The sequence below is a fragment of the Pan troglodytes genome, chromosome 12 (assembly GCF_028858775.2).
Source record: "Pan troglodytes isolate AG18354 chromosome 12, NHGRI_mPanTro3-v2.0_pri, whole genome shotgun sequence".
NCBI lineage: Eukaryota > Metazoa > Chordata > Mammalia > Primates > Hominidae > Pan > Pan troglodytes.
Genome location: NC_072410.2, coordinates 42,082,214 through 42,109,532, shown reverse-complemented (window position 1 = coordinate 42,109,532; position 27,319 = coordinate 42,082,214). Strand labels below are relative to the sequence as shown.

The window sequence follows — 27,319 nt, the reverse complement described above, 5'->3', positions numbered from 1 at the left end:
TTCATCTTTTGGTCTAAGATGACTGCTAGTGTTCCACCTTTCCAATTTTCATGTAGGAAGAAGAGGTGAGAGGGTTAAACCAGGTGCTTCCTAGCTATGTTAGTACCCTCTAAGGAGGCTTCCTGGAAACTTCCACCCCTCTGCCCTTCTTCAATTTCCACTTTCATCACCATACATATGGTTTGCTGCAAGAGAGACTGGTAAACACAATGTTTTAGCTCAGCACATTGCTGCTCTGATTAAGATTGAGATGCCACTAAATAAAGAGAAGGACAAATGAATATTAGATGAGCAACCAAGACAGGATGCTAAGAATAAGAATTAAATTACCCTTATAAGATTCAATTCGAAGTAAGCAAGAATTTGGGGAATGGAAATCAAAATCTATCCTTTTTTTTAATTATTATATTTTAAGTTCTGGGGTACATGTGCAGAACGTACAGGTTTGTTACATAGGTATACATATGCCATGGTGGTTTGCTGCGCCCATCAACCTGTCATCTACTTTAGGTATTTCTCCTAATGCTATCCCTCCCCGAGCCCCCTACCCCCTGACAGGCCCCAGTGTGTGATGTTCCCTTCCCTGTGTCCATGTGTTCTCATTGTTCAACTCCCACTTATGAGTGAGAATGTGTGGTGTTTGGTTTTCTGTTCTTGTGTTAGTTTGCTGAGAATGATGGTTTCCAGCTTCATCCATGTCCCTGTAAAGGACATGAACTCATTCTTTGTTTATGGCTGCATAGTATTCCATGGTGTATATGTGCCACATTTTCTTAGCCCAGTCTATCATTGATGGGCATTTGGGTTGGTTCCAAGTCTTTGCTATTGTGAACAGTGCTGCAATAAACATACGTGTGTGTGTGTCTTTATAGTAGAATGATTTATAATCCTTTGGGCATTTACCCAGTAATGGGATGGCTGGGTCAAATGGTATTTCTAGTTCTAGATCCTTGAAGAATCGCCACACTGTCTTCCACAATGGTTGAATTAGTTTATAGTTCCACCAACATTGTAAAAGCGTTCCTATTTCTCCACATCCTCTCCAGCATCTGTTGTTTCCTGACTTTTTAATGATCGCCATTCTAACTGGTGTGAGATGGTATCTCATTGTGGCTTTGATTTGCATTTCTCTAATGATCAGTGATGATGAGCATTATTTCATATGTTTGTTGGCTGCATAAATGTCTTCTTTTGAGAAGTGTCTGTTCATATCCTTTGCCCACTTTTTGATGGTTTTTTTTTTCTTGTAAATTTAAGTTCTTTGTAGATTCTGAATATTAGCCCTTTGTCAGATGGATAGATTGCAAAAATTTTCTCCCATTTTGTAGGTTGCATGTTCACTCTGATGATAGTTTCCTTTGCTGTGCAGAGGCTCATTAGTTTAATTAGATCCCATTTATCTATTTTGGCTTTTGTTGCCTTTGCTTTTTGTGTTTTAGTCATAAAGTTTTTGTCCATGCCTGTGTCCTGAATGGTATTGCCTAGGTTTTCCTCTAGGGTTTTTATGATTTTTAAGTCCTATATTTAAGTCTTTAGTCCATTGTCTCAGCCCCAAATCTCCTTAAGCTGATAAGCAACTTCAGCAAAGTCTCAGGGTACAAAATCAATGTGCAAAAATTGCAAGCATTCCTATATACCAATAACAGACAAACAGAGAGCCAAATCATGAGTGAACTCCCATTCACAATTGCTACAAAGAGAATAAAATACCTAGCAATACAACTTGCAAGGGATATAAAGGACCTCTTCAAGGAGAACTACAAACCACTGCTCAAGGAAACAAGAGAGGACACAAACAAATGGAAAAGCATTCCATGCTCATGGATAGGAAGGATCAATATCGTGAAAATGGCCATCCTGCCCAAGGTAATTTGTAGATTCAATGCTATCCCCATCAAGCTACCATTGACTTTCTTCACAGAATTGGAAAAAAAAAAAACACTTTAAATTTCATGTGGAACCAAAAAAGAGCCCACATAGCCAAGACAATCCTAAGCAAAAAGAACAAAGCTGGGGGCATCACGTTACCTGACTTCAAACTACTACAAGGCTACAGTAACAAAAACAGCATGGTACTGGTACCAAACCAGAGATATAGACCAATGGAACAGAACAGAGGCCTCAGAAATAACACCACACATCTACAACCAGTTTTCCCAACACTATTTATTAATAAATAGTGTTGGGAAAACTGGCTAACCATATGCAGAAAGCTGAAATTGGATCCCTTCCTTACACCTTATACAAAACCTATTCTTACACCTTATACAAAACCTATTCTTACACCTTATACAAAACCTATTTGTAGTTTTTTGAAACTCAATACTCATATTTAGTTGTTCCGCAAACAGTTTAAAAGGCTTTTTTTTCTACATTTTTTAGGGAATTAAGATAGATAACTCCTGCCTACAGCATACCAGCTTTTCTGGGAGGTGGAGGGCTTTGTTTCCCAGTAGCCTTCCCTTGCTGAGTTATACTGGCAGATAGAAGCTGCCAATGAAGGCTTTGAGTGGCACGATGATCCCCATCGTATGAGGAGTCTGAAAAGCACTGGGAAGAGTTAGGCTTGGGGTGCAGTTCTTGCAAGTGTATGCCCTCCATTGAGTGGAACAAGAACTGAATGCTGACTTTCAATAGCTGGCTATATGACCTGAGCAAGTTGCCTCACTTCTCTGAGCCCCATCTTCTCAGCTGTAAAGTGAAAATGATATTAGTATCTACTTCATTGAGTTATTGTTAGGATTAATGGTATTGATGTGCACCATACATTTAGCACAGGGTCCAGAATGTAGGTGTACTAAATAAATGAGTAGGTATTTTTTGTTATCTTCTCTCCCCACAAAAGACTATATAGTCTTTTGGATAATATTGGTGCCCTCCGGTTCTTATATCATGTCTACCCCAAGGAAGGTGCTGGACATAACAGCAGTGAGCAACCAAGGAATCAAGGTCTCTGCTGTCATCAAGATTGCATTCTTTTGTCACTGGGAGTCCTTGAGGAATCACCGACAGAGAGGGGATAGTTGAAAATACAGAAAGGAATAACCTCAATAGAAGTGAAATAGTGATTGTCACATTTCACTCTGTAAAATGAATCTCATGGGTAGCCAACCAAAATGGAGATTCCTGAAATCCACAGTTCTGAAACTCAGCTCTGAGAAGGGATCAGGAATCTGTATTTTATTCCTAAATCTTTCTGATACAGATGATTCATGGATCACACTTTTAAAAAACACTGGTCTAGGAAGTGGAGGAAAGAGAAACCTATAGGCTATAGTGAGAATTTCTCCAGACAGTTTAATCCCTTTCCTAGTCCCTTTTCTAGGAAAACTGGGTTTGCTTCTTTAGGCTGGTTCAGTCTAGCCTCGTTTGGATAATTCTTTACTATAGGGAGCTTGTTGTAGTTATCCACTGTAGGATGTTTAAGAACATCTTTGGCTTCTCCCAACTAGATGCCTGTAGCAACTTTTTTTCTCCAGTAGTGATAATCACAAACATCTCCAAACTTTGCTGAACGTATCCTGGAGTGGGTGGCAAAATTACCCCTAGATGAGAACCATAGGACTGTTGAAATCTTGACCTTTCACCTAGGATAAACATACTGCTTTAAATGGAGCCTTTCAAGTCTTCCCTCTGGAAGGGTGGAAGATGGCAGATAAGATAGTTCCAGATTTAGCTGCCAACCTCGTTTCCAGCCAGGTGTCAGTGGGTGGAGGTACACTTCTCTAAAAGTCAGGCCCCTGAGAGCCCACCACAGTAATCCTCTAGACATAACCTTCCTACAAAGTACAAAGGTCTAGATCTACCTCTTTGCCTGGTTATCCCCAAATCTTCCTGTCTTAGAGCTTATGTATTTCTATTCCCAACGGTAATTAAGGGTTTCAGTGAAAATATTATCTGAAATAAAAGTTTAAACAAGGTAAAATGGCTTTCACTTCTTACTTTTTACAAACAAGAGTATTGAAGTTAAAACAATTGTTTTCATACCGCTTTTTTAGAAAACCTTTTCATATGTCATTACATATTTACCTAGTCTCTCTGTACATTTTAAAATTTTTGCTCATGCCTGTAATCCCAGCACTTTGGGAGGCCGAGGCGGGTGGATCACAAACTCAAGAGATCAAGACCATACTGGCCAACATGGTAAAACCCCGTCTCTACTAAAAATAAAAAAATTAGCTGGGCATGGTGGGGCATGCCTGTAATCCCAGCTACTTGGGAGACTGAGGCAGGAGAATCGCTTGAACCCAAGAGGTGGAGGTTGCAGTGAGCCGAGATTGCGCCGCTACGCTCCAGCCTGGCAACGGAGCAAGACTCCGTCTCAAAAATAAATAAATAAAAATAATTAGTTAAAATAAAATTTTTACATGGTGAGAGAATGAGTAACTACATTTTAAAAAATAAGAAAAAACTAAAGTGATAGTTAAAATAATCATTTTAATAATGTTAAGAACATAAGGCTAAGGATCCCCTTGAGATTCAAATTGCTTCTGTGTTTGTTAATATATATTATGATGATGAGTAACTCTGCCATGTTGAAATTAGTGCTGGGTGAGCCCTTAAAACCAAGCAAGTTGTAGGTAGAAGCTGAAGAAGTTGCATGGCTTAGCATTCGTTTTTTAAAAGAAAATTGGAGAACTGTAACAGGCAGTGACTTCAGATATAACAGAAATCATGCTTTCTTTCAAAGATATATCTTTGGCATAATTGAAGAATTTTTCCTGGCATTTTTTAATGTATCAGGTAAAGGAAGAATGATGCAACCTTTACGTCTTGTAATAAATATGGAGGTGATTTAACTTTGTCAAAGGCTAGATTCACAGGGACTCTAAGATAGCAATTGTGCCATGAGGAAACTTTCATCTTAATATTAAGCATGATTTTTAGTAGGTACAAGATACTGTATCATACCATCTCCAGCCCTTTAATGTTTATCTTTGTTCCTTGGTTAAAAGTTGTCATCTTATTGGAAGTTAAAGGTAGTACTTTTTTTTCAAAGAAGTTTTCCAATTGCATGAACTTGAGGCTTTCTTTCAAAGAAACCACTAATTTTTTCTTATTTTTTTTTAGCAACACTATTATGCATTTCCAGTCCGCTGAGGATTCGATTCCTTTAATCTGTTGTTTTGAAAGTTTCTTGTATAACTCAGCCTCGTTGCAAGGGAACAGACAATATGTTGTCCATCCATGGAGGCTCTTTGTTGGACCAAAGAGATGATATTTCCAGTTTTAGATTGAAGGGAACCCTTTGGCGCTTTTGCTGAATTTTCCCTGAAGTACATTCACTCCAGGAGAAACAGACTAGAAGGTTCCAATTAGGCCAAGCCCTGGCAGGCACCTATATGGAGAAGTATCCTGGCTTATTAGGAGAACCACCTTAAATGCCCTTTATTTCATCTTTTATTTAAAGGCAGTTGGAACTGTGGTATATTGATAAATGCACTATACCTGAGGACACAGGTCATGCGCTTGAATCCCTGGTAATTGTCTATTAGCTAGCAAGTTCTTCCTCCCTAAGCCTCAGTTTCCTATCTGTAGAATGATGTGCCTAAAGTGATGTAGTACTTTTTTTTGTTGTTGTTGTTGAGAATTAAGTGATAGTAGCATATAGGAGAGATCTAATTGGTTGGGAGGGTCAATATGTTTTGAATCTGGAAAAAAAATAAAGTATATTAACCAATAGAGAAGTGCTAATCAACTTTTATTGATTATTAAATTGATGCATAAGACCAGCTGACTGATAAATAATTGATGTTCAGGGGCAGCCTGCACCAAGGAAACATAAGAGAATCCTTCACAGAACAGACCATCCATAATCTCCATTTGTACAGCGAATCCCAGCATGATTTATGTGGTTCTAGCCTTAGTGGAGAACATACCAGCATACCAGTAAAGGGGGGCAAGAAGCTACTTATTCATAAAGACTCAGAAATCTAGCTATGGCAACATGACCCCCCCCCCCAACCCCAACACACGCACACAAAGTCTTGGAGGACAATGCAGTAAATAAGTAACTAAAGATTTGATTCCAGAATAAATGGCAACCAGATTTAAGGTGGAATCACCAAGGACAGTCTCATCAATGAGCTGACAGCTCCTATTGTAAGAATGGTCTACCTTCATTTTTTGGTTGAATTTCTTTGTCTTTTTGTGCTGCACTCCAAAGCCAAATTTAAGGGCCCCAAGCATGTTTCCTGTGTTCTGTAGTTTGGAAACTGTATTTCCTGACCATTCTCTGTAACTGGAAAAAAATAAGATCGTAACTAGGCTACCCCACGACTACTTCAGGTAGAAGAAGAAAACTTCTTTTAGAAGTACTTTTCTCTTGTTTTGCTAGGGCTTATCATGCCCTCATGCTATGCTGGTCATGTGTTGGAATACCCTCTCCTGTGGAGCCAAGACCCTGGGACTGAGGCACCAAGGAGTTATAATAAATTAAAATGAAGATCCCAAAAGAACTTCCCAAAGGTACCCAGAGGTGATGTAATAATCTTTTATAGTCACAGACTTCTCTAAAATTTAACAAGTATTTTATTTTCTCACTTGGACCTCAGAATAACTCACAAAAGTATATTGTTATTAACCCCCTTTTACAGTTGAAAAAATAGAAACTCAAAGAGATTACAGAGTGTCCAAACTTTCACAGCCAGTAAGTGGGACAGCCAAGACTTAGAGCCAGTTTCTCTAATGTATTATCTTGTGCTTTGTGCAGTGTAAGGATGGTGCTGGTATCTCTGTGCTCTGTAGACTAGTGGTTGAACAAGAAATACAGGGAATAGCATGTTTCAGATGGTATAGATGATAACAGGTAATATGTATTAGGTTCTTATAAATTATATTATCAGCCTCACATCATTTCGTGGTGTGTGCTGCATGACACATTAAAAGATTATGTTGTAAAAGTTTTTAAATTTTTTGATAAATAAGTGGTATATAACGTTTAGGGATAAGGAGAATTAGAAGTTGTATTTAATCAAGTTTTCTGTGAACATGTAGACAGCTTTTTTGGTTGCTGGCAAGAAAATGAAAAAGTGGAAGATGATGTTCCCTGCAATTTGACTAATTCATATCTCAGGTGAATCCTGATTGCAAGATTGGGAGTTTGTACAACTTTTCTCCCCTTATGGCTTAAGGAAGTTCACCTCATTACTGCTTCGTCACACGACTCACGCTTGTGAACAGTTAAAACACATCATAAGGCATGTTTCCCTCCACATAAATGGCATCAATAGCCAGGAATAAAGACTTAGGGCAGGAAAAGCCTATGGTAGATCTGCCTGGTCAAAGAAGACTGCATGTTCTACCCAGAAATGAATTTTATGAGCCTTCAAGTAGACCAAAAAAAATTAACTTTTCTCTATTTCGGTTTTCTCATATATAAAGCAGGAATGATGGTATTCAACTTGTACATGTTATGAAGATTAATTTATTAAGGCACCAGCACTATACCTAGCAAACATATAATTCTGTGCCTCTTAGATGCTGGTGCTATTAATGGAGGAGATGGTTTTTAAATTGTGGCTGTCTTTTGAGCAAAGACTGATCTTGAAATGCTTACATGCAAGGTACAGTAAGAGGAAGAGGACATAGATACGTATTGCAATTTGGCTAAAGTTTACTTTCTCTTTTATTTCTCCAAATTTTACTCTCCTGTCAATCTCATGTATTTGCAAGAATGAATAGGTAGTAAGAATGGATACTGAACTAGGCATTGTGCCCTAGCTTTGTGTCTTTGGACAAGCCTTTCACGTCCTATTTCCCCACCCATAAAATTACAATGCTTCAACATCTCGGCAAATATTTATGGAGGACTCATATGCTAGGCACTGTTTTAGATGTTTGGGATATAATGGGAGGTGGTGAGCAAGAAACATAAAAATATGAGTGTATAAGAATATTAAAATAGAGAATGGCAAATTAAGGCATGAGGATGTAAATGGAGCTGCAATTTGAAAAGTATGGCTTGGGTAGTTTTCACCAAGATGCTGATATTTGGATAAAGTTCAGATGGATGTGAGGGAGCAAGCCTTACAGGTATCTCAGGTGGGGAAGAGTTTTCTAGGCAGAAGAAATAGCGCTAAGGCCTTACATTGCAAACATGACTGGTCTTTCTGAGCAGTAAACAAGAAACCAGTATTTAGGAATTGAGTTAATGAGAGCAAAATCAGAAGTATTGGGCCCCATGTGAAGACCATTTTGATAGATTTGGATTTAACTCAGTCTGTGATTGGGAAGCCACTCAAGGTTGTTGATAAGATAAGTGATGTTGAGTTCATGTAACAGGATAGTTCTGGCTTCCATTTGAGAATAAACGGGGTAAAGGGTGGGAAGCAAGGAAACTAGTTATGGGAAGCTTTTGTAACAAGCCAGTAAGAGGTTCTGATAAGTTGGCCAAGTGGATAAGAGTGAAGAAGATGAAAAGAGGTCAAGTAATAGATATGTTTTGAAAATATTGCTGACAGGACATGATGGCAGATTAGATGTTGAGTTGGAGAAAACAGGTGTAGCATAAGATTCTGGGTGTTTAACCAAAGCATTGGGAAGAACTGTGTTGCCAATAACTGAGATGAAGAGGCATGCACGAGGGTCAGGTTAGGGGCAAGGGTGGAGTTAATCATAGAGCTCTCACTGTCTCTGGAAGGTTGGGAACAGTCTACAAGAAAAGGCTTACAGATGCTTAGATCATTCTCTTCATGTCAAGAGGTGGTCTTTGTGAAGATAACTCTTGCAAGAACCTGAAGTATAATTTAGATGGAAGATAGATAATAGAATGGTTACAACTCATTGTTAAAAGTAATAGAAAACCCCTGCCTGCATCTGTGATCGTGTACACAGTAATCATTTGAAAATTATTTGAATGTGTGTTAATGTTAGTGGTGGATTTACAGCTCACAATGGAAAAAGCAGTGACCAGGAAAAAAGAAAATGATTTGGAGGGCATTATTCTGTGTCAACTCAAAAAAATATTTTAAAGAAGACAGAAAAAAAAAGTTCAATTATTAAAAATCCATGGATCAACTGCTCAAATTTGAAACTAATCTAGTTAAAATTACTGATTTTTAAACTATTATACTAAAGACCTCTTATGAGCCCTTAAATGATGATAGCATTTCCTCTTAATTCTAATTTCTGTAATGAAAAAAGAGTTGAAATTTTAGGTCAATGTAGTGAATTATTTTATATAGCTACATATGTGTCTAACATTTTACTTCAATTTTCTGTGCTATAGTTAAGAGCTCATTCTTTATGAATTATGTGAGGAGAAATTATATTAGAGGTAGAAGTGATATTAATATACACTTAATTGGAGCAATGATTGCACAGGTGACATGAGTCAAATCATAGCCCTCTCCTGTGCACTTCTGTTAGTTAGAAGGCCCACACTGGATATGGTAAATGGTTTTATGTTGATTGCTAACTCTCATCAATTGCTAGTGTTTGACTGAGCTATGTGTTGCGAAGAATGCTAAGACCATGGCTAGGATCAGTAGAAAAAAAGGACCTGATTGATTGGGCATATCTGTTAAGGATACCAATGAAGAAATGACAGTAAATGTGTCACACACTAATCATCCTTGTTTTATTGGTTCTAGAAAGGGCTTAGAGCATTGACAAGTATGGGTTGTCTTAAGGATGCCCATTGCTATTTTTTTTTTTTTACATATATCTTCTTTCCTTTTCCTGGCTTTTACACCCATTAGCCCAGGCACTGTCCTTTTCAATAACCTTGGATTTGTTCTTTGGAAGGTCTTTTCATATAACCTGCCATTTGCTACTTTATTTGGTTAGTAAATGTGTGCAGAGCAGGACCAAAGGCAGCAAGATTGTTGTGCTTATGTTCTGGAAAGCTAGTTGGATAAGATTTTCAAGTAATCCTAAAGAATATGTAGATTCGAAACTGGGAATTTATTGGTAGACTTAGATGCTGAGATAAGGTCAGTCTTAGTTGGAGATGGCAGGTGCTGGCTTCAGTGGTTTAAGACCGAATAAAAGATTAAAAATTATGCATTTATAACCCACTTTGTAACAAAATACAGTTAGAGATTTAGGAAACAATGCTAGAGAACCCAAGTGTTTGTGTTTCAAAGGAGATAAACACAGAGCTTTGGGAGATTTGGCCTTCAGTGTTTGGTAGGCACTTCCAAACAAGAAGGGGCTCCCTTTTAGGGGTAGTGAGGGATCTCAGCTGGGGTCTAACAATGTATACCTCAGAATCGAATGAGGTAAGGTGGTGTCATCCTTTACCAGGTAACACTATTTGGTTTTTAATATGAGATATTTATAAATGATATTCTTAACCAAAATGAATAGCTGGAATTTGGGGAATTTAAGGTCCTTGAAGTGGTCATATAAAATATTTTATATAGACTATTTAAAATATTTTATATAGACTATTTATTTTGATGCTTCCCAAATTACATGTTTAAACATCAGCTTCCCAGGCTAGATTGCCTTTTCTCCACCTTCTATTAGAGCCACCTTGACTCTCTATTATCAATATTCCTTACCAAGTCCTAAATGTTCTTAGATATTTTAGGTGTCACATTTTTACATAAAATTCGTATGTTTTCTTGCACTCAGTCTTGACTACCCCTTTATTCCATCTAAAGGATTCAATAGTGCTAGAAAAGATACATAAGTGTTGGTATTTTCCTATTCCCCTCATGAACTTCTCCATTCCTTATCCCTAAAACTGTAATATTCAGGCACTGAGACCAAGCCAAGATGGTGGTAGCTTCAGTAAGAAGAGAGTTTAAAGAAGTCTAAAATGCTGAATGGGGGAAACTTTGAAAGGAAAAGAAGGATGAAGATGTAGGAAAAGAGAAACATAAATTTTATAAGACCATATTTGGACTCACCTGGTGATTTAAGGAAAGATGGGTCATAGTAATAATAAAAGCTGAGATGTATTAAGGGCTTACCATGTGCCAGGCACTCAACTTCAGTGGCATTATCTTATTTAATGCTTTATAATACTAGAAAGTGCTGTTTTCATTTTTAATTTTAAAGAACTTTTATGAGGTAGAGGTAAGTTTAGTGGTTGTTCAGGATCGTGTAGTTAGTGATCCATCCAGTCAAGGTTTGAACTTATTAGGCTTTAAGTCTAGAGTCCAGGTTTCCCTCAGTAGGAGAGATGAAAACATGCATGTAAGAATGAATTACCAGTGACAGAGAGTGCACAGGAGAGGAAGAAAGAGGTGGGGAAGAGGTGATCACATGAACAAAAGGGGCTGGGGTCCCAAGGAGAGGCAGCAAACATTCACTGGGAACGGAATCTCTCTGCTCTCTCCTCATCCTGGACCTCGGTAGCAACAGAGCCTTTGACTAGTTATTTCCATACACCTGATGAGGAGAGGATCACAGGCTGCATGGGTGTTTACTTCCCCCAACATATGAATAATGCCACATTAGGACATAGCTCCTAGGGCTTAGATGAGAAGAGAAGTGAAAGAATGAGGAAGGATCGTTCCAGATCTTCAGATTTTGCTAATTTTCCAGGCATAGTACTCCACCAACCTGCACCCAAACCGCAGCCTTTGACTCTTCTAGTCTACTTTTCTCTCAGTGATTATGCATTGCATGCTGGAGGGTAGGAGCCATTTTGCAAGTTATTAAATGGTCTTCAGTACTTAGCAGCAGATACCATGTTCATACAAGGTTAGGCAGTTCAGAAAGGGTGGGGTCATTTAGTGACTTTGATCCATTTTATGAAAACATATTTCTCATGGGTTCCTAGATAATTGTTCCTCTTACATTTGTCTTCTGGTCATGATGATACCACCTAGGGATGGAGAAGGGTAGAAATAGAGGGATCAAAGGTAGTGATGCTCTGCTAGCTGGCTCTCCTATCGGTAAGGCAAAAAGGAGGCTTAGCTCCTTGCATAATTATTTATGAGACATAAACCTTGGGTGGTCAAGACATGCTGATGCACAGAATCAGAGACAAGATCAACAGTTAATGCCTTATGTATTCATGTGACATAAGGACTGTCTGCCCAAGAATATTTCCCAATTATGGGGGGGTGCCTGAAAGCCCATTGGCTCTTCTCTTTGTTGCATAATTCCTCATGATTTTTTTGTTACGTGGAAACCAATAACTTAGAGGTCTCTGGCAGGAGATCCTGAAGGGTTGGGATAAGGGAGGGTGCTGAAAGGAAGGCAAGGAAAGAGTAAGTATAGGAAAAGAAGGTGGGGACTACCTGGATAAACAGGTGGCCCTGTTCCTAACTTTCCAAGGGCCAACCTGTCAGTACTCCCACTTATCTTTGAGATTTCCATGTTAGAAAGAATGCCTTGTTTTGGGTTGAGCAAAAACTGTTTGTTTCACCTTTATTGGTCAGAAAAAAAAATGGCTCTAAGCCATATTTAGGAAATTTGTTGACTATAATTAAGATTTCATGGGCGTCCCCAAGGTTTACTTACCCATAATTGAAAAAATGCAAATGAAGACAGTTAATCAGTGGACTGGCCGACTATGAAGCACTACTACCTACCTAAATGAATTAAAAATGAAGACACAAATATGTCCAGTTGAGAAAGTTACCAAAGAGCCAAGTGGTAAATTTCTCAGCAAGGCTGTGGAGAATTTTTTCTTAGCCTTTCTGCCAAGGTCTTTGCCAATTTAATCTTGAGCCATTCCATACAGATTTCCTCACAACTGGCCTTCAGCACTGGCTGGTTCTCTGGCATTACTTAAGGAAGCCCTGAAGAAAAGATAACAGACCTCTTGTCCTCTTTTCTGTGTAATTGATCCACTACTTAGAGCTGTAAAATATTTGCTTTACAAGATCCTGTTATCAAATGGAATTTGAAACTCTTTAGGAGTTATCGCACAGAATTTCACTTATCAAGGATCAGTATGTGTTGTAATATTAACTCTTTTAATGTGGTTTTGTTTGTTTTGAGACACAGTCTCTTTCTGTCACCCAGGGTGGAGTGCAGTGGCTCCATCTCAGCTCACTACAACCTCCGCCTCCTGGGTTCAAGTGATTCTCCTGCCTCAGCCTCCCCAGTAGTTGGGATTACAGGCACCTGCCACCATGCCTGGCTAATTTTTGTATTTTTGGTAGAGATGGGGTTTCACCATGTTGGCCAGACTGGTCTCGATCTCCTGACCTCAAGTGACCCACCCACCTCGACCTCCTAAAATGCTGGGATTATAGGCATGAACCACCATGCCCAGCCTTGATATGTGTGTGTGTGTTTAACAATAAATACAACATATCTGTGATGGTCACTTTCACCTCTAACACCATCCTTCCTTGTTAAAATATGCAACCAATTTTTATCACCTGATTTAAAATCATCCCCAAAATGTTTTGCATTTCTGTTAATACTTAAATCTTCTCCTTAATGATTTCATTAACTAGCAACTCATAATATGGTATTAGTACAAAAAAGTGCACAATATGTCTGTAAAATCAGCTGTGGAAATAAAAGCGTAAATGCAACATCCTTTAGATAAAAATATTTGTCGGCCGGGGGCGGTGGCTCATGCCTGTAATTCCAGCACTTTGGGAGGTCGAGGTGGGCAGATGAGGTCAGGAGTTCAAGACCAGTCTGACCAACATGGTGAAACCCCCATCTCTACTAAAAATACACAAATTAGCCAGGCATGGTGGCACACATCTGTAATCCCAGCTACTCAGGAGGCTGAGGCAGGAGAATCGCTTGAACCCGGTAGGCGGAGGTTGCAGTGAGCCGAGATTGTGCCACTGCACTCCAGCCTGGGTGACAGTGAGATAACATCTCAAGAAAACCAAAAAAACAAAAAAGTCAGTATCAGACAATATTTGATAGCTAACAAACAATAGAAATCAAACAATTCAAATACAGAAGTCGTGATACAATGGATGATATATCTGTGCCATAAACAGAATCAAGTTTTTTTGGACAACCCTGTTAAAATGTCTGCTCTTGGGAGGTAAATAAGTTTCCTTTCCCACACTACTTAGCAGATTCTGAAGGAGCAAGGAGCCTGAGTGATTAATAATGCCTGCCATGGACACTATGGATGAGAATTTGTTTGATGAGAAAGAGTGAGTAGACTCCAACACAGAAATGAGAGCTTGCTATCAAGGAAATGTCTTTCTGTGAACATATAAACATTCTGAGATAACTTAAGTGGGAAAAGATGCGATTAGGCTGAACCTTTTCACCATGTCTTTGTTTGCTTGAGTTATTTATTACCCTGGACTTTCTAGAGGTTTTTAAAAAGTGTTATTGATATAGACTCTGGAAAATGTACGCAGATATTTCAAGGTATTTCAAACGTGTCACAGTTTCTAAGGACATCAAATAGCTCTTCAAAGCCTCATGGATTTTTAAAACATGAAATGTTCTTCTTGGAGGATAATAGGCTCCAATGCTCTGGGTTTCTAACCTCTAATTCATTAACAGCAAAGCTGACTTGTAGCAAAATTTTTTTTTCCTTGCAAGCAATATGTGACTCCTTTGAGGGAGATAACAGTTTAAATATAAATAAATGACCAGCTCCAGTGGAAAGATTCCAGTTTCCTCGAGGTGTTTGCTTTCAATTTATTGCCAATTCTCCCATCACAACTTCCCCCCCTGAAAACCTACTCTAGGTCTGAACATGTTCAGAACAACCCCCTTAAAATCGTTCTTGTTCTTATATGTTAAAGCTATGTTATTCCCATTTTAAAATATTACAAAAGGCTAAAGTGGACCTTACACATATTTAGGGAAATATTTTAGCATTATCAAACTCATTAGTGTTATTGGCTCTGACTTACAATAATGAAAATAAAATAGCAAGGCCCAAATGGAACTGGTTCCTTCTTCCAGGCATTTCTAAGCCATTTGAAGTAATCAAAGCAAACATCTCAGTTCTTTTATTTCAAAATCACCTTCCAAATGGATTTGGCTTATTTTATTCTATTTAGCTTAGCCAGCAGTCCCATGACATTTGCATTATTTTTAATCCAATGACAGATTGCTTTGTGCTTTGGATTTTCATGAACTGCCATTTATGTTTCATTAATTTTTGTTAGTAGATGATCAGCTTTTTTGAAAAAAGACATACAATGTGAAAATTGATCTCTCTCTCTCTCCATGCATATTGTAAATATATGAATTCAGAACACACAGTCAAATCCTAATTCTCTTCTTTAATCGTATGCCCGGCCTCCACAAGTTAACATTCTAAGACATTTTCTATGTCATGTCATCTGCAATGTGTCCCCTACTTGTTTCATATTATTTTTCACTTTTGACAATACTATTATTTGTTTTTAAAGCAAGCTGTTACAAAATAGCATTTATTTTATTTCTATCTTACCTCAGGAAGTTCACCATCCTGAAGGGTAAAAGATTGCTAATTACTTAACTATTCCCTACTTAACCAAGGAAGGTTATTTTCTATTCAAGTAAAATACTTGTTGATGATGTTATATCTTAGATTATTAAAAGGATATTAATATTGATTTTAAAGGTCTTATTCTGAGAAATTTTTTGGTAAATTTATTGAACTTTTGTGTATGGATTTAATCTTTGTAAAAACAGTAAGGAATAGGAAAGGACAAAATCAAACATGTTATACACCTACAGTATGCAGAACATCACCCTACATGAAACAATTGGGAAGATCAATATAAGCAAAACATGATTTTTTAAATATTTACTCCGATAAATACAACTGGACCTCTGATAAATCACCTAGATGTAACATACACACCTCAAACTCAGTATGTCCAAAGTTATACTCAGCATTGTAGCACTTCAACATCCTTTTTATTTCCGCAATCTAGGTTGAGAGCATTGATGTATACTAAGTTGGACTAGTTAGGTATTTGAGAATTGTCCTTCCTCGTCACTGTTAACCATTCAGTCACCAACAACCTCTTATTAAAGAGTGTTTAGATATCATGCCCACAATGAAGCTGTTTCCCCTCTCCTATCCCTACTTGACTCAAGGTAAATTGCTATTCCTTTTGTTCATTTAGCATCTCGCATCCTACTAAAACACTGTCATACAGTGTTAAAACCTTTAGTTTGTGTCTATTTTTCTCATTGTATTGTGAGCTCTTGTGTTTCAGTGCTTATGTCTATTTGTGTTTCTATAGCCAACACTTAAGCACAGTAGTTGGCAGAAAGTATTCAATAGGTGTCTGAAGAAATACTTGGATGATGTGTAGATGGAAAAATGTAGGGATAGACTGGAGGATAAAAAGTCAGTGATAATTCAACATTTCAAGAGGTGTAGTTGCACTTTCCTTTGAAAGAATGTGGTTGACTTCTGCAGTCGAATTCTGTTTCTGTTGAAACTGAACACCTGTCGCAGCATAAGTCCTGTTTGAATGAAGTAGCATGCAGCTAAGGACATAGGCTTTCAGAAATATTCAGTTGATAACATAAGCTGTAGCAAGAGTCATTTCAAATACTTATTACGATGTTCTTCAGCTTTGGTGATATAAGGAATTAGGCTGCACAAATATCGATAAATGGAAGAATCACAATTCAGATAAGTCTTTGCTCCAGTCTTTCTGCCCATTCAGAACACAAAATGAGGAGAGTATAGGGAACAGAAATCTTTTAGAAGTTGAGTGGTATTAAGAAGAGTAGGAATAGAGGCAGGGGAAAAAAAGACAATGTCCTATAGAAAGGCCTATAAAACAGCTCTCCTGCCCCTATTTGCTTTTCATGGACTATAATAGCACAAGATGGGAGGAAACATCTGTTTTCTTTTAAACATAGTATTTTGATGTTTTAAAAGAATCATAATAATTAGCAGAAGTCTAATTTCCTGTGGTTAGGGACAGCAGATACCTATGGGATGGAATAGGCAGAATGAGTGTAGCAGATCTTGGTAGATTTTGAGGGCTGAGGATTCATCTGCTCTGGATGGCTCTGGGAAATAGCATGGAGGAATGGTAAGATCATGGGCTCAGTGGTTAGATGGCCTGGGTTTACATCTTGGCTTCACCACAGGTTAGCAGTGTGATAATGGGCAAGCTATTTGCTTCTAAGTCTCAATTGGTCAAGCCTTGTCTCAGGGCTGGTTGTGAGATAGAATGAAATAAACAAAACTCAGGGAACTAGTTCAGAAAACAGCACATGGTCTAATTTGTTAAATGTATGCCCTTGTTTTTAAACTAGCTGAAAATAAGCAGTTTCTCTTAGGTTAGATACAGGAACTTAATGGGATATCCTATAGGAATGTAAAAGGCCCTTAACCAGGAAAAGATGGATATGTCTTTCTGCTGAAAAGGCCTGTCACTGTAATTCAGGTCAGCTTGAGGAAGGGCTGAGAGGTGGTTGATTTTTGAGGCCATTTTAAAACTAGCAAGACTGGACCAGGTAAAGGATTAGATGACTAATAAGAGTAGCTGAGCCCTGCCTAGTATAAATGTGCTTCAGAATAATGGAGCAAATCCAAGACAAATTAGCAGAGATCAGTTTCCAGTGTCTATTTATTTCCATAAGGGTGACTCAAGGCCAGGAAGAACAAGGAAGGGCTGAGCTCTGGGCAGCAACATACCTGAGGCCAGAGGCTATAGTCAGCAAGGATTTGGGCTATGAGGATGAGACTAAGAATCACAGATTGTGAGAGATGAAGCACTTATCAGACATAGCCATGATGTTAAAAGGATGTTGCCAGGTTTAGGGGACAGGCTTCCAGCCTGTTCATTAGTAGAAAAGAGTTCATTTTGGATAGGCAATAACTAAAATACAAGACCTAAGAGATCAAGTGATGCTTCGGGGGAACATTGCTCCATGGTGGGGTTCAGATGAGTGGGCTTTGGAGAGAGATAGTACTGGTCCTAATCCCTACTTTCTTTGCCAATGACTGCAGGGACAACAACTTATGTTACCTCCCTAAGCTTCAACTTCCTCACTTATTAAATGGGGAGTAATAATCATTCCTACTTCGAGAATTTTTGAAAATTAAATCACACAATTAAAAGGACTCAATGTCAGGCGTCTAGTAAGTGCTCACTGAACTTTGATTATATGAAAACTTCACTTATACATATTCACTTACCTATCTTGTTGAAAACGCCATCATTACAATAAGTCACAAAATAGAATGCAACTATGTTAAATAAATGTTCCTAAACTTGGTATTTAAAAACTCTTGCCATGCAGCTTTATTCTAATATCTTTTCTTTAGGAAGTGAAGTTTTAGCCAACCTTGCCAATTGGAAAGCAGAGTTTTGGCACCATCTTGGAAAGGCATAAAGAAACCCATTTTTAAATTGGAAAGAATTGTGATTGTGCTGATAATGATCTAAATCATGAAAGTGCATCTACAGAAAAGGGCAAAATGTAACCTCTGGAAATTCAACTTTTTTAAAAAGTCAAATTTTGTATTAACTTTAAATTGGGCTTATTGTTTGTGGAAATATTTGTTCCAGTTCAGTTGGCTGGATCTCTCACCTCCTCACTTTACCTTGCTGCAAATTCAAGATCTGCCTTAGCAGGTGGCTTGAATAAAATTCTTGGCTTTATATTTCAAAGCTATCTCACTCTCAAACAGTGTATTAAGTTTATTTACAGGATTCCTGCATCAGGTTTGAAAGGCAAAGGGGTTCTGAAGAAGAGACAGGCTCTCATATTTTTGCTGCAGAATTAAACACCATCTATTTGAAAATGGAATCTGTGGTAAAAATCTCCAAATTTACTTGTAATCCCTTCTCTTCAGATCAACTCAATTCTCCCAAGACTCACTCTTTGGGGACCATTTAATAATACAATAGCAATATCATCTTGTTCTATTTCTACTAATTCTGTTGCCCAAAGCAAATCAATGAAACGTCCCTGTCATATTTTACCCTTTATTTACTCATAGCATGCGATAGAATTAACTAATTTTATGAATTAACATTACTCACTTTTGAAACCTGACAGACTTACAGAGAACTGTGCATTGGCCAAAGGTGTTAGGTATTTAGCTTCTAAAGAAACCGTGACTTATCTGTTCCTGATTGTTCCCAACATTTTGCTGTCTCATCTCTGTCCTTCATTATTTACACTTCTACCTGGGGGTAAGATGGGAAAGACGAAAAAGTAAAATTCCTGTGAGATAACTGGCTATGATATTACCAAACTTGTGTATGACGGAAGTCCTGAAATCACTGGATAAAGTAAACCATCAAGACAGTCTTTAGGTTTCATTAATCCAGTGGTTCTCAAACTTTGGCAAGTATCAGAACCTCCTGGATGGCTAGCTAGTTAAAACAAAGATTGCAAGGTTTTGATTCAGTAAGTTTTGGATTGGGCCTGATAAATGCGATTTCTAACAGATTCCCGGGTGATGCTGATGCTGTTGCACCTCAGGGACTAGGCTTTGAGAATCACCCCACTAATTCATGCTTGGCTTCTCTCTTGTTAACATGAATAACCTAGAGTTTGCTTTTCCTTGGCTATCTTTAGAAATTTGGGCTGTATAAACAAAAGAGTATGGGGTTCAGCAGTGATTTTGGTATACGTGCATTTTGTATGGCATAATAGAAGTGATCAAGTAAGTGGGTTACTCCATCCATTTGGTTGAGTTAATTCACAAAGCAATTATATAAAACATCTTCCATTGTTTTCCCCAATGGTCAGACTACAAGCTTTTCTGGTGATGGAAAAATTGAGCTCATTTGATTGACATTTTAAAAAACACAGCGCAACATTAATTTAGCTTAAATAAGGGATATGGAACAAAAAGCAGCCAAAGGAACAGTATCACAGTTGTGTTAGATACAACTTCTGATAACCTCAATACTGCATGGGACATATTTTGTTAATAAGAAATGACACGAAGCTAAAGTGAATGCCAGTCACGTCAGATGGAAGAACCATAAGATTTACAGTCTCTCAGTTTAAACACTTTCTTAGTCACCTAGCCACCAGAAGGCTTAATGCAGCTACAGTTCATGAAGTTCATGAATTACAGGCTACACAACAAATAATCTCTACAACTAGGAACAGCATACTTAGGAACATCTTTGCTTCCTTCAGTTAACTGTAATTGATATATTTCATTAGTTGATGTTACAAGAAGTTTGATGAAAGATCAGACTATGCTCAAACATCTCTGAGGCTGGAATGATATTTGCAGTTCAGCTGTTAATTCTTTTCTTTCACTAGCTCACATGTAGAATCCTGGCTGATGGAGAGTCTAGGAAATGCATTTTTGAGCCTCACCAATCCTGAGCTCAGGATATAGAAATAGTGTATAGATAAATAGGTACTTCCATTGGTTGGGCTATAACATTGAGACGTAACCCCAGCATCTGTGATGCGGGCAGTGAAGCAAGAAGGTTGAAGAAGATATTGAATGATCTAGTATACAGTACATACCACACTAACTACTTAAAGACAGAAAAAAGGTAACCCAAAATATTCCTGGCCTGAAAGTCTGGTGATGGGCCTCTAAACCTATTCTCAAGTTGTGACTTGTCTTGGCATTTTTAAAAGCCATCCTATCCAACAAGGTGACAGTACAGATGAGTAGTATCTTTAAAGACTAAAACCTGTGCTAGTTACTGGACCTCTGCATGTATCAGCTCTCTCATTCTAAAAGGGCATGACGATAATGCCTATATTATAGGCTTGTTAACAAGAGCTAAGTGGGAAAATACAAATTTCTCATAATAGTATTTGGCACATAGTAAATACTGAATATTTCATTAATGCATGGATGAGAAGGTCTCACTGAATGCTATGAGATCCTGACATAAGTATCAGTATTTATATAGAAGGTATACTGAGGACCTGTTAATAGTTAAATTGATACTCCGAGCTCAATTAACACCTCATAGAAGCAAGAACACCCATGGATTGTTCTTCTGCCTAAATGACTGTATCCTCACCAACCCTGAGTTCAAGATACAGAAATAGCCTATAGATAGATACTTCCATTTCTTGGGCCATAAAAGTGAGAGGTAACCCCTTATAACTTTTTTTCTTTAGTGTCTGCCAAATGCTTGTCCAACATTTGAGTAAATGTCACCATTGCTAATTACCCTAATGTAATAATATGAGATGTTCTACTTTGGAAAACTTTTGTTACCTTGGAATTCCTACCTGCTAAGATGAGGGCTTTGCCATTAGCTGTATTGAGATTTTAAAAACCTTAACTTGTGATAATTTGCTCCTTTTCAGCAATACTGTTTATTTGCACAAGGAAAACATTATTTTAACTGTGAAAGTACATCACCATTTTGTGAATTTGGGGCCTCCATTAACCCACATGTATCTCATTCTTTTCCTACTCTAGCTGGACAGTGCCACATCGCTTATCCAGGCAGCTAAAAACCTGATGAATGCTGTTGTCCTCACGGTGAAAGCATCCTATGTGGCCTCAACCAAATACCAGAAGGTCTATGGGACAGCAGCTGTCAACTCACCTGTTGTGTCTTGGAAGATGAAGGCCCCAGAGAAGAAGCCCCTTGTGAAGAGAGAAAAGCCTGAAGAATTCCAGACACGAGTTCGACGAGGTTCTCAGAAGAAACACATTTCGCCTGTACAGGCTTTAAGTGAATTCAAAGCAATGGATTCTTTCTAGGACGATAGGTTTTAACAAGAAAGCTTTTTCTTTCTTTTCTTTCTTTCTTTTTCTTTTTAATTCCATTTTTTTGTATGCATACCTGCCGGCTCGTATGCCTCTGGCATGGGGAAATTAAGGGAACAGTGTCTGTTTGCATGTAAGATGAGATGAGATCAATACTACTGATCCATCTGTAGCCTGGGAAGGAGACAGGACATTCCTGTACTAAGGTGGCACAGAGCTGTCCTTTGCAACATTCTCATAAAATTGGGCACAGAGTTCGCATTGGCGCAATATTTATGGGAGTGGGAGGGATGGGGAAAATAAACTTAACTCTACAAAAGCAAACTCTAATGCATGCAAGAATCATTAGGTTGGCAGGTATATTCATAAGTGAAAAATCTGGAAGTGTAATGGTAGAACATAAAACTTGTATTGCTTCTGTTTCAGTGCAAAAATGTACTAGCCAATACGCTTAAGTGTGTGGCCCACGAATTGAACAATTTAACCTTGAAGTCTATATCCGTGATATTATGTCGATTTTTAACTGAGGGGAAATTAACTAGTCCAGCCTAAAATGCTTCTTTTAATCTGCATTCTGTTTCTCTCTTCTAGTTGTGCCATTACTAGTGATCATGTTTTTTCCCCCCTTTAATGAAAACAATAAACATCTATTTGAGACAATGAAAATCCTTCTGGGGGCACTGGAAGCACAATACGGTGACCAATCTTGCTTTCATTTTTTTTTTTTTTAATTTGAACTATGATTTTGCTAGAAATAGAAGGCCCAGTGGTGGAATATTAGAGGGAAGGAAACTGACAACGTGTGAAAGTTAGAGGCAAATACATAGGTGTAGCTTGGAGTGCTGGTATCTAATATACCATTGTATTCACTAACTCAAAATAAACACATTTAATCTTGACATCTCAAGTATGTTTTCTTTTTTTAATTTTTTAAGTATGTACTTAATAAAGATTAGAGCATCTTCCTGAAAATTCATTAAAAATGCATTATATTTTGGTTTTTAGAGATCAGTAATAAAATAGATGATATCCAAATAATCGTCATTTTTAGAGTTCACATATTTATTTTGTGGTTTGTTTTTCCACTTGTTTTCATTCACTTTCATTCTGCATTGAAAATGACAGTCTTTGTAATAGAAGAGCCAATTAATTTAAAAATATTTTACTCATTTTAGACTTTTTCCTTTTAAGTAAGTTGGAAAAACAGGACCTCTGTCCCATTACTAAAAAGTGGCAATAGTATTTCAGCTATGAACTGAGAAATGGGGGAAAAGCCCCCAAATAGTCACCTGAATTCTCCAAACTCCTCTCATTGGAATGATTCCTGCAAGTTATCACATTACCATGTCTCCAAAAGGCTTCTAGTAAATATGCATGTTTCTTTCTTAGCAAAGTGATGATAACACAATGGGAGTCATGAACACCTAAGCTTATGTGCAAGATCCCAAAGGGAAGGAGCTATAAGGGAGTCGTGGAAGGAGAAAAAGCTTAATCTAAAATCTTATTTAGAAATGATTCTGCTCAAACCCCTGCTTACTACTACTGGAAAATAACACCACCAAGACTGAGAACATTTCAGTAGAGGAGACACCACGGAAGCCGTACACTGATTTTCAACACTAATCATTAGATCACAGATAACTAGCCTGCTTCATTAATTTCCATAAACATTCAGAGGGTGCCACTGACACACACTCAAAGATATTTAAGGAAGGCCTTAACTGAGCCAGGTTCTAGGCTGAGCGCACCACTAGTTAAATGTATGGGTGACTTTCCTGTTAGCATATAACCATGACATAACAAGAAACCAGCATGCCATTTTTGCCCACTGACCTGAAGAACAAAGAAAGACAGCTTGTTCTTGGCAGCATATTTTTGATCTAAGGAATCTGAGTTTCTCCCAAACAGCAATAAAAATACCCTTTTGAGAAGTTTTTCCTGACAAGAGCCACTCATTCTGTTTTTCTCCTCCCTAACAGATGCTTTAGAAATGGAAAGATCTCTTTAGCCCCCCTTCTTCACAGGATCTAGGGAAATAATAGAAATATTAAGGGGTTAAAGACAGGAAAGAAAAGTACATCAACCTAGTGATGATGATCCTATAGAAAGAGTCAACACAATGCCATTCAGAAGTCCCCAGAGGAAATGTAATTAGCATAATTAACTTTCTGGATTCATACATTATTATTTATTGGGTCAAATATTTTGCAGACCAGCCAAGAAGCTTTTGAATTTTAAAAGTTTCTTGGCAAATCCTGAAAAATTGCCAGTAGGTATCAGAGGAATATATAGAGAATGCCCTTGACTTTGACCTATAAAACGTTAAATGTTTCAATGCATGCTTATGAACAGTGTTTATGTGTGTGTGTGTGTTGATTTCAGTGCTTACTGAGTAAGCATCATCACTATCCTTTCCATCATTGCTTTTGTGATCAAGGAAAACAGTAACTATTCAGAAAGATAAATATAGACACTTAGTTGAAACCATTAAAGCAATAAAGAAGTTGGTAAATTTCTTGTCCTCAAGAAAAATACAGTCTAATTGAGAACATATTACATAGACAAAAAAAATGTGCCAAGAAATCGTACTCAAAAGTACCACATGAATATGGTAGAGAAATTACTGTGTGGTGCTAGTGAAGTCAAACCCATTGAAGACTAAAGTAGCTGGGTAAGAATAATGGAAGAAGCAGGACTTGGAAATGAGAAAATAAATACATTCTGAATGAATGAAAATTATAAATCAGCAAATTTGGCAAGAGGGGTGATGATTGGACATTCAAGGAAGAACAGCTTACTTTAAATATGTGAAGACAAGTGTAGTCAGAGGGAACACAGGATTTATCAAGGGGATTAAGGGGTATAAATGTGGAGATGAGATGTAGTTTGAAACTAAACTATGGAGGTCATAAAGGAGGGTGACCATTACCCAATAGGAAAGGTGGAGTTTTTAAGAGGGATGATGACACTGAAATTAATGATGTGTGGGGAGATGAGAGCTGAAAGGGGCTGAGAGTTAGAAGAGGCATATATGATAGAAACGTCAGAATGACTTTCAGTGACTTCTTGAATAACTATATATGGGGAAAGAATTATTACAGTATATGCTTTCTTCAAGGAGATTAAAGAATAGAAAATAGGAATAATTAAAAAGTGATATTTTAAGATGGGCTGGAAGGGTATATTTGAGGAACATAGAATCCTAAGCAAATACTTGTGGGTATTTTCTAAAGAAGCATTTTTGGCTGCAGCAGGATGGATCCTCCTGATGGGAGGAAACTAAATAAATCTGTTTCCTATGCCCGCTATTCTAAGATGGATGTTTTGGAAGCCAAAACTGTTATATTCTTCTAAGGACACAAAGTATCCAGGAAATCATAAGAGATCTACAGAAGATTTATAGTTTTTTTTCCATTAAGTATTGAAAACCATGAAGTCAACTTGATTCTTAGAAGTCAACTCTGTAAGCAATTGGTTATGATTTGGGCCCATGGGGAAATAGACTATACAAATGCCATCATGATGGTCATCAATTTTGGGGCATTAGTTATGTATAGGACACCTTTTATTCACTCGAGGCATAAAGATCTATAAAATAAGGTGTATAGCAGAATACCTAAGCTAAATAAGCATACCAAAATATTGTCATTCAAATTGATAAATTACAATTCCTAAATGTGCTGGTCATAGGTCATAAGTGATTTGACTTTTATTGCTGTGTCATCACATATTAATCCAATTTAAAAGGCCAGTGCTTACTCTTGAAGATTGTGGCATCATTTAGAGGTAATGAGAGGGAAAAAAATTATAGAAAAATGTCAGTAAAAATATACTAGAGTAGTGGAGTAATATCAGAAAGATGGTGGACTAGGAAGCTCCAGGTCCTTGTTCCTTCATGGAAACACAAAGTAAACAACATATTAACCACAATAGCTTTATGGAAACTTTAGAAACAGTTAAGGATTTGCAGCAACCAAGATAATGTCCATCAAGAGAAAGCCACACTCAACATGGTAGGAAATTTGGGGTCATTTCTGCTCACTTGTGCCCCCACCCCCTCCTTGGCATGTTCAGGAGGGAAGCCACTCAATTCCTAGTGTTATAGAAGAGACCAGGTTCTTGTCACACGACCAGGAAAATTTAGGCACGTGGACACATTGTAGGGTGAGTAGGGCAGAGTGCACTGGGTGAAAAAAAAGGCAAGAGCAACTAAGCAAAGCCAGAGAGAGTCCTGCTAGCAGGTTTCTTGCCTCACTGATTGAATCCCAGGTCACCACATAGGAACAGGCAAGGCCACGCTCCTCCCCCATGCAAAGGGCACGAATTCCGAGGCTCCACCCCATCCTCCCAGTGTGCAGGTGGGCATTATTCAGAAAGAATTAGTTGAGAAAGTGTGGGTGTCATCCACAACCAGCAGTCCAGTGTTTTCAGCTTTCAGGCTGTTTTAGGCTTGAAATCAGGGTTTCTCCAGGGACCCTTGGCTGTCTCCTGTCTCTATCATGAGTTCCTCCTTTACAATGGAAGAAAAAGAGTAGAACTTCTGCCTTGTTTTGTGGCTTCCTAGAGGAATAGTTTCTTTCTCCCCTAACTCAGAGAGTAATTGGGAATGATGATACAGTTTGAAAATCAGGTTTCAGGCCACTGAAAGCCGCAATAGGCTCAACAACACATTAAAGCTTTGGGGAATTCAAGACCTATGGGGTCCTGGACGCAACAGAGTAGAGGCCGAGGAATACAATAGAAGACTTAAGGTCCTGAAAAGAATCAGAAGTAAGGCTCTTAAGGAAAATAGGATATTTAAAAGCAGCTGTGTATACCGGGACTTGGGAGAAGGAAGAAGAACACACAGAGGCTCAGTAAATACATATGTTTAGAGATGACCTGAAAAGGCATAAGATTTCACACCATGCTGATGAGTGAATGTCTTCCCTTGGATGAGCCAATCCACAAAATTGGCATAGGTAGCTGTTTTTTCAAATGTTCAAGTATATGTGTCTACAAGAGACTCACTTTGGATTTAAGAACTGCATTAGATTGAAAGTGAAATAATAAGAAAGATATTCCATAAAAATAGTAACTGAAAGGGAACAGAGGTGGCTATATTAATATCTGACAAAATGGACTTTAAGTCAAAACTGTTACAAAAGATAAATAAGGGCTCTATATAATAAAAGTGTCCCTGCACCAAGAAAATGTCATCATAATAAGAACAAGTGCACTTGTTCTCACTCACATGCGAAAGCTAAAAGAGATGACCTCATAGAAGTTGAGAGTAGAATAGTGGTTACTAGAGGCTAGTAACGGTAGGTAGGAAAGAAAGAGAATAAGGAAGGATTGGTTAAAGGATACAAAATTACAGCTAGATAGAAGAAATAAGTTCTAGTGTTTTACAGCACTGTAGAGTGACTATGGTCAATAATAATTTATTATATATTTTCAAAGTTTGAAGAGATTCTGATTGTTCCCGACACAAATATAAGTGTTTGAAATGATGGATATGCTGATTACCTTGATTTGATCACTATGCATTGTATGTATCAAAAGTCATTATGCACCTAATATGTACACTATGTATCAACTTATAAAAAATATATGCATCAAGCACCAGAGCACTTAAATATATGAAGTAAACACTGACCCAATTAAAGGAAGAAATAGATAATTCTAGAATAATAGTATAAGACTTCAATACTACATCTTCAAGAATAGACAGAACAACCAGACTGAAGAGTAATAAGGAGTTAGAGGACTTGAACTACACTACAGACCAATTGGACCCAACAGACATATACAGAA

At 37.8% G+C, this 27,319-nt stretch overlaps 1 protein-coding gene across 9 annotated transcripts in view; it reads left to right on the top strand.

The window, feature by feature from the left end:
* CTNNA2 (catenin alpha 2) overlaps nucleotides 1-22,422 on the top strand; it is a 1,472,650-nt gene extending 1,450,228 nt beyond the window's left edge. For all 9 annotated transcript variants that reach the window (XM_054678551.2, XM_016948864.3, XM_016948863.3 and 6 more), the window contains one exon: nucleotides 21,230-22,422. In XM_054678551.2, the coding sequence (XP_054534526.1) occupies nucleotides 21,230-21,517 (288 nt within the window). In that variant the 3' untranslated portion in view covers nucleotides 21,518-22,422. The remainder of the gene's footprint in view (nucleotides 1-21,229) is intronic.
* Nucleotides 22,423-27,319: the final 4,897 nt, after the last annotated feature.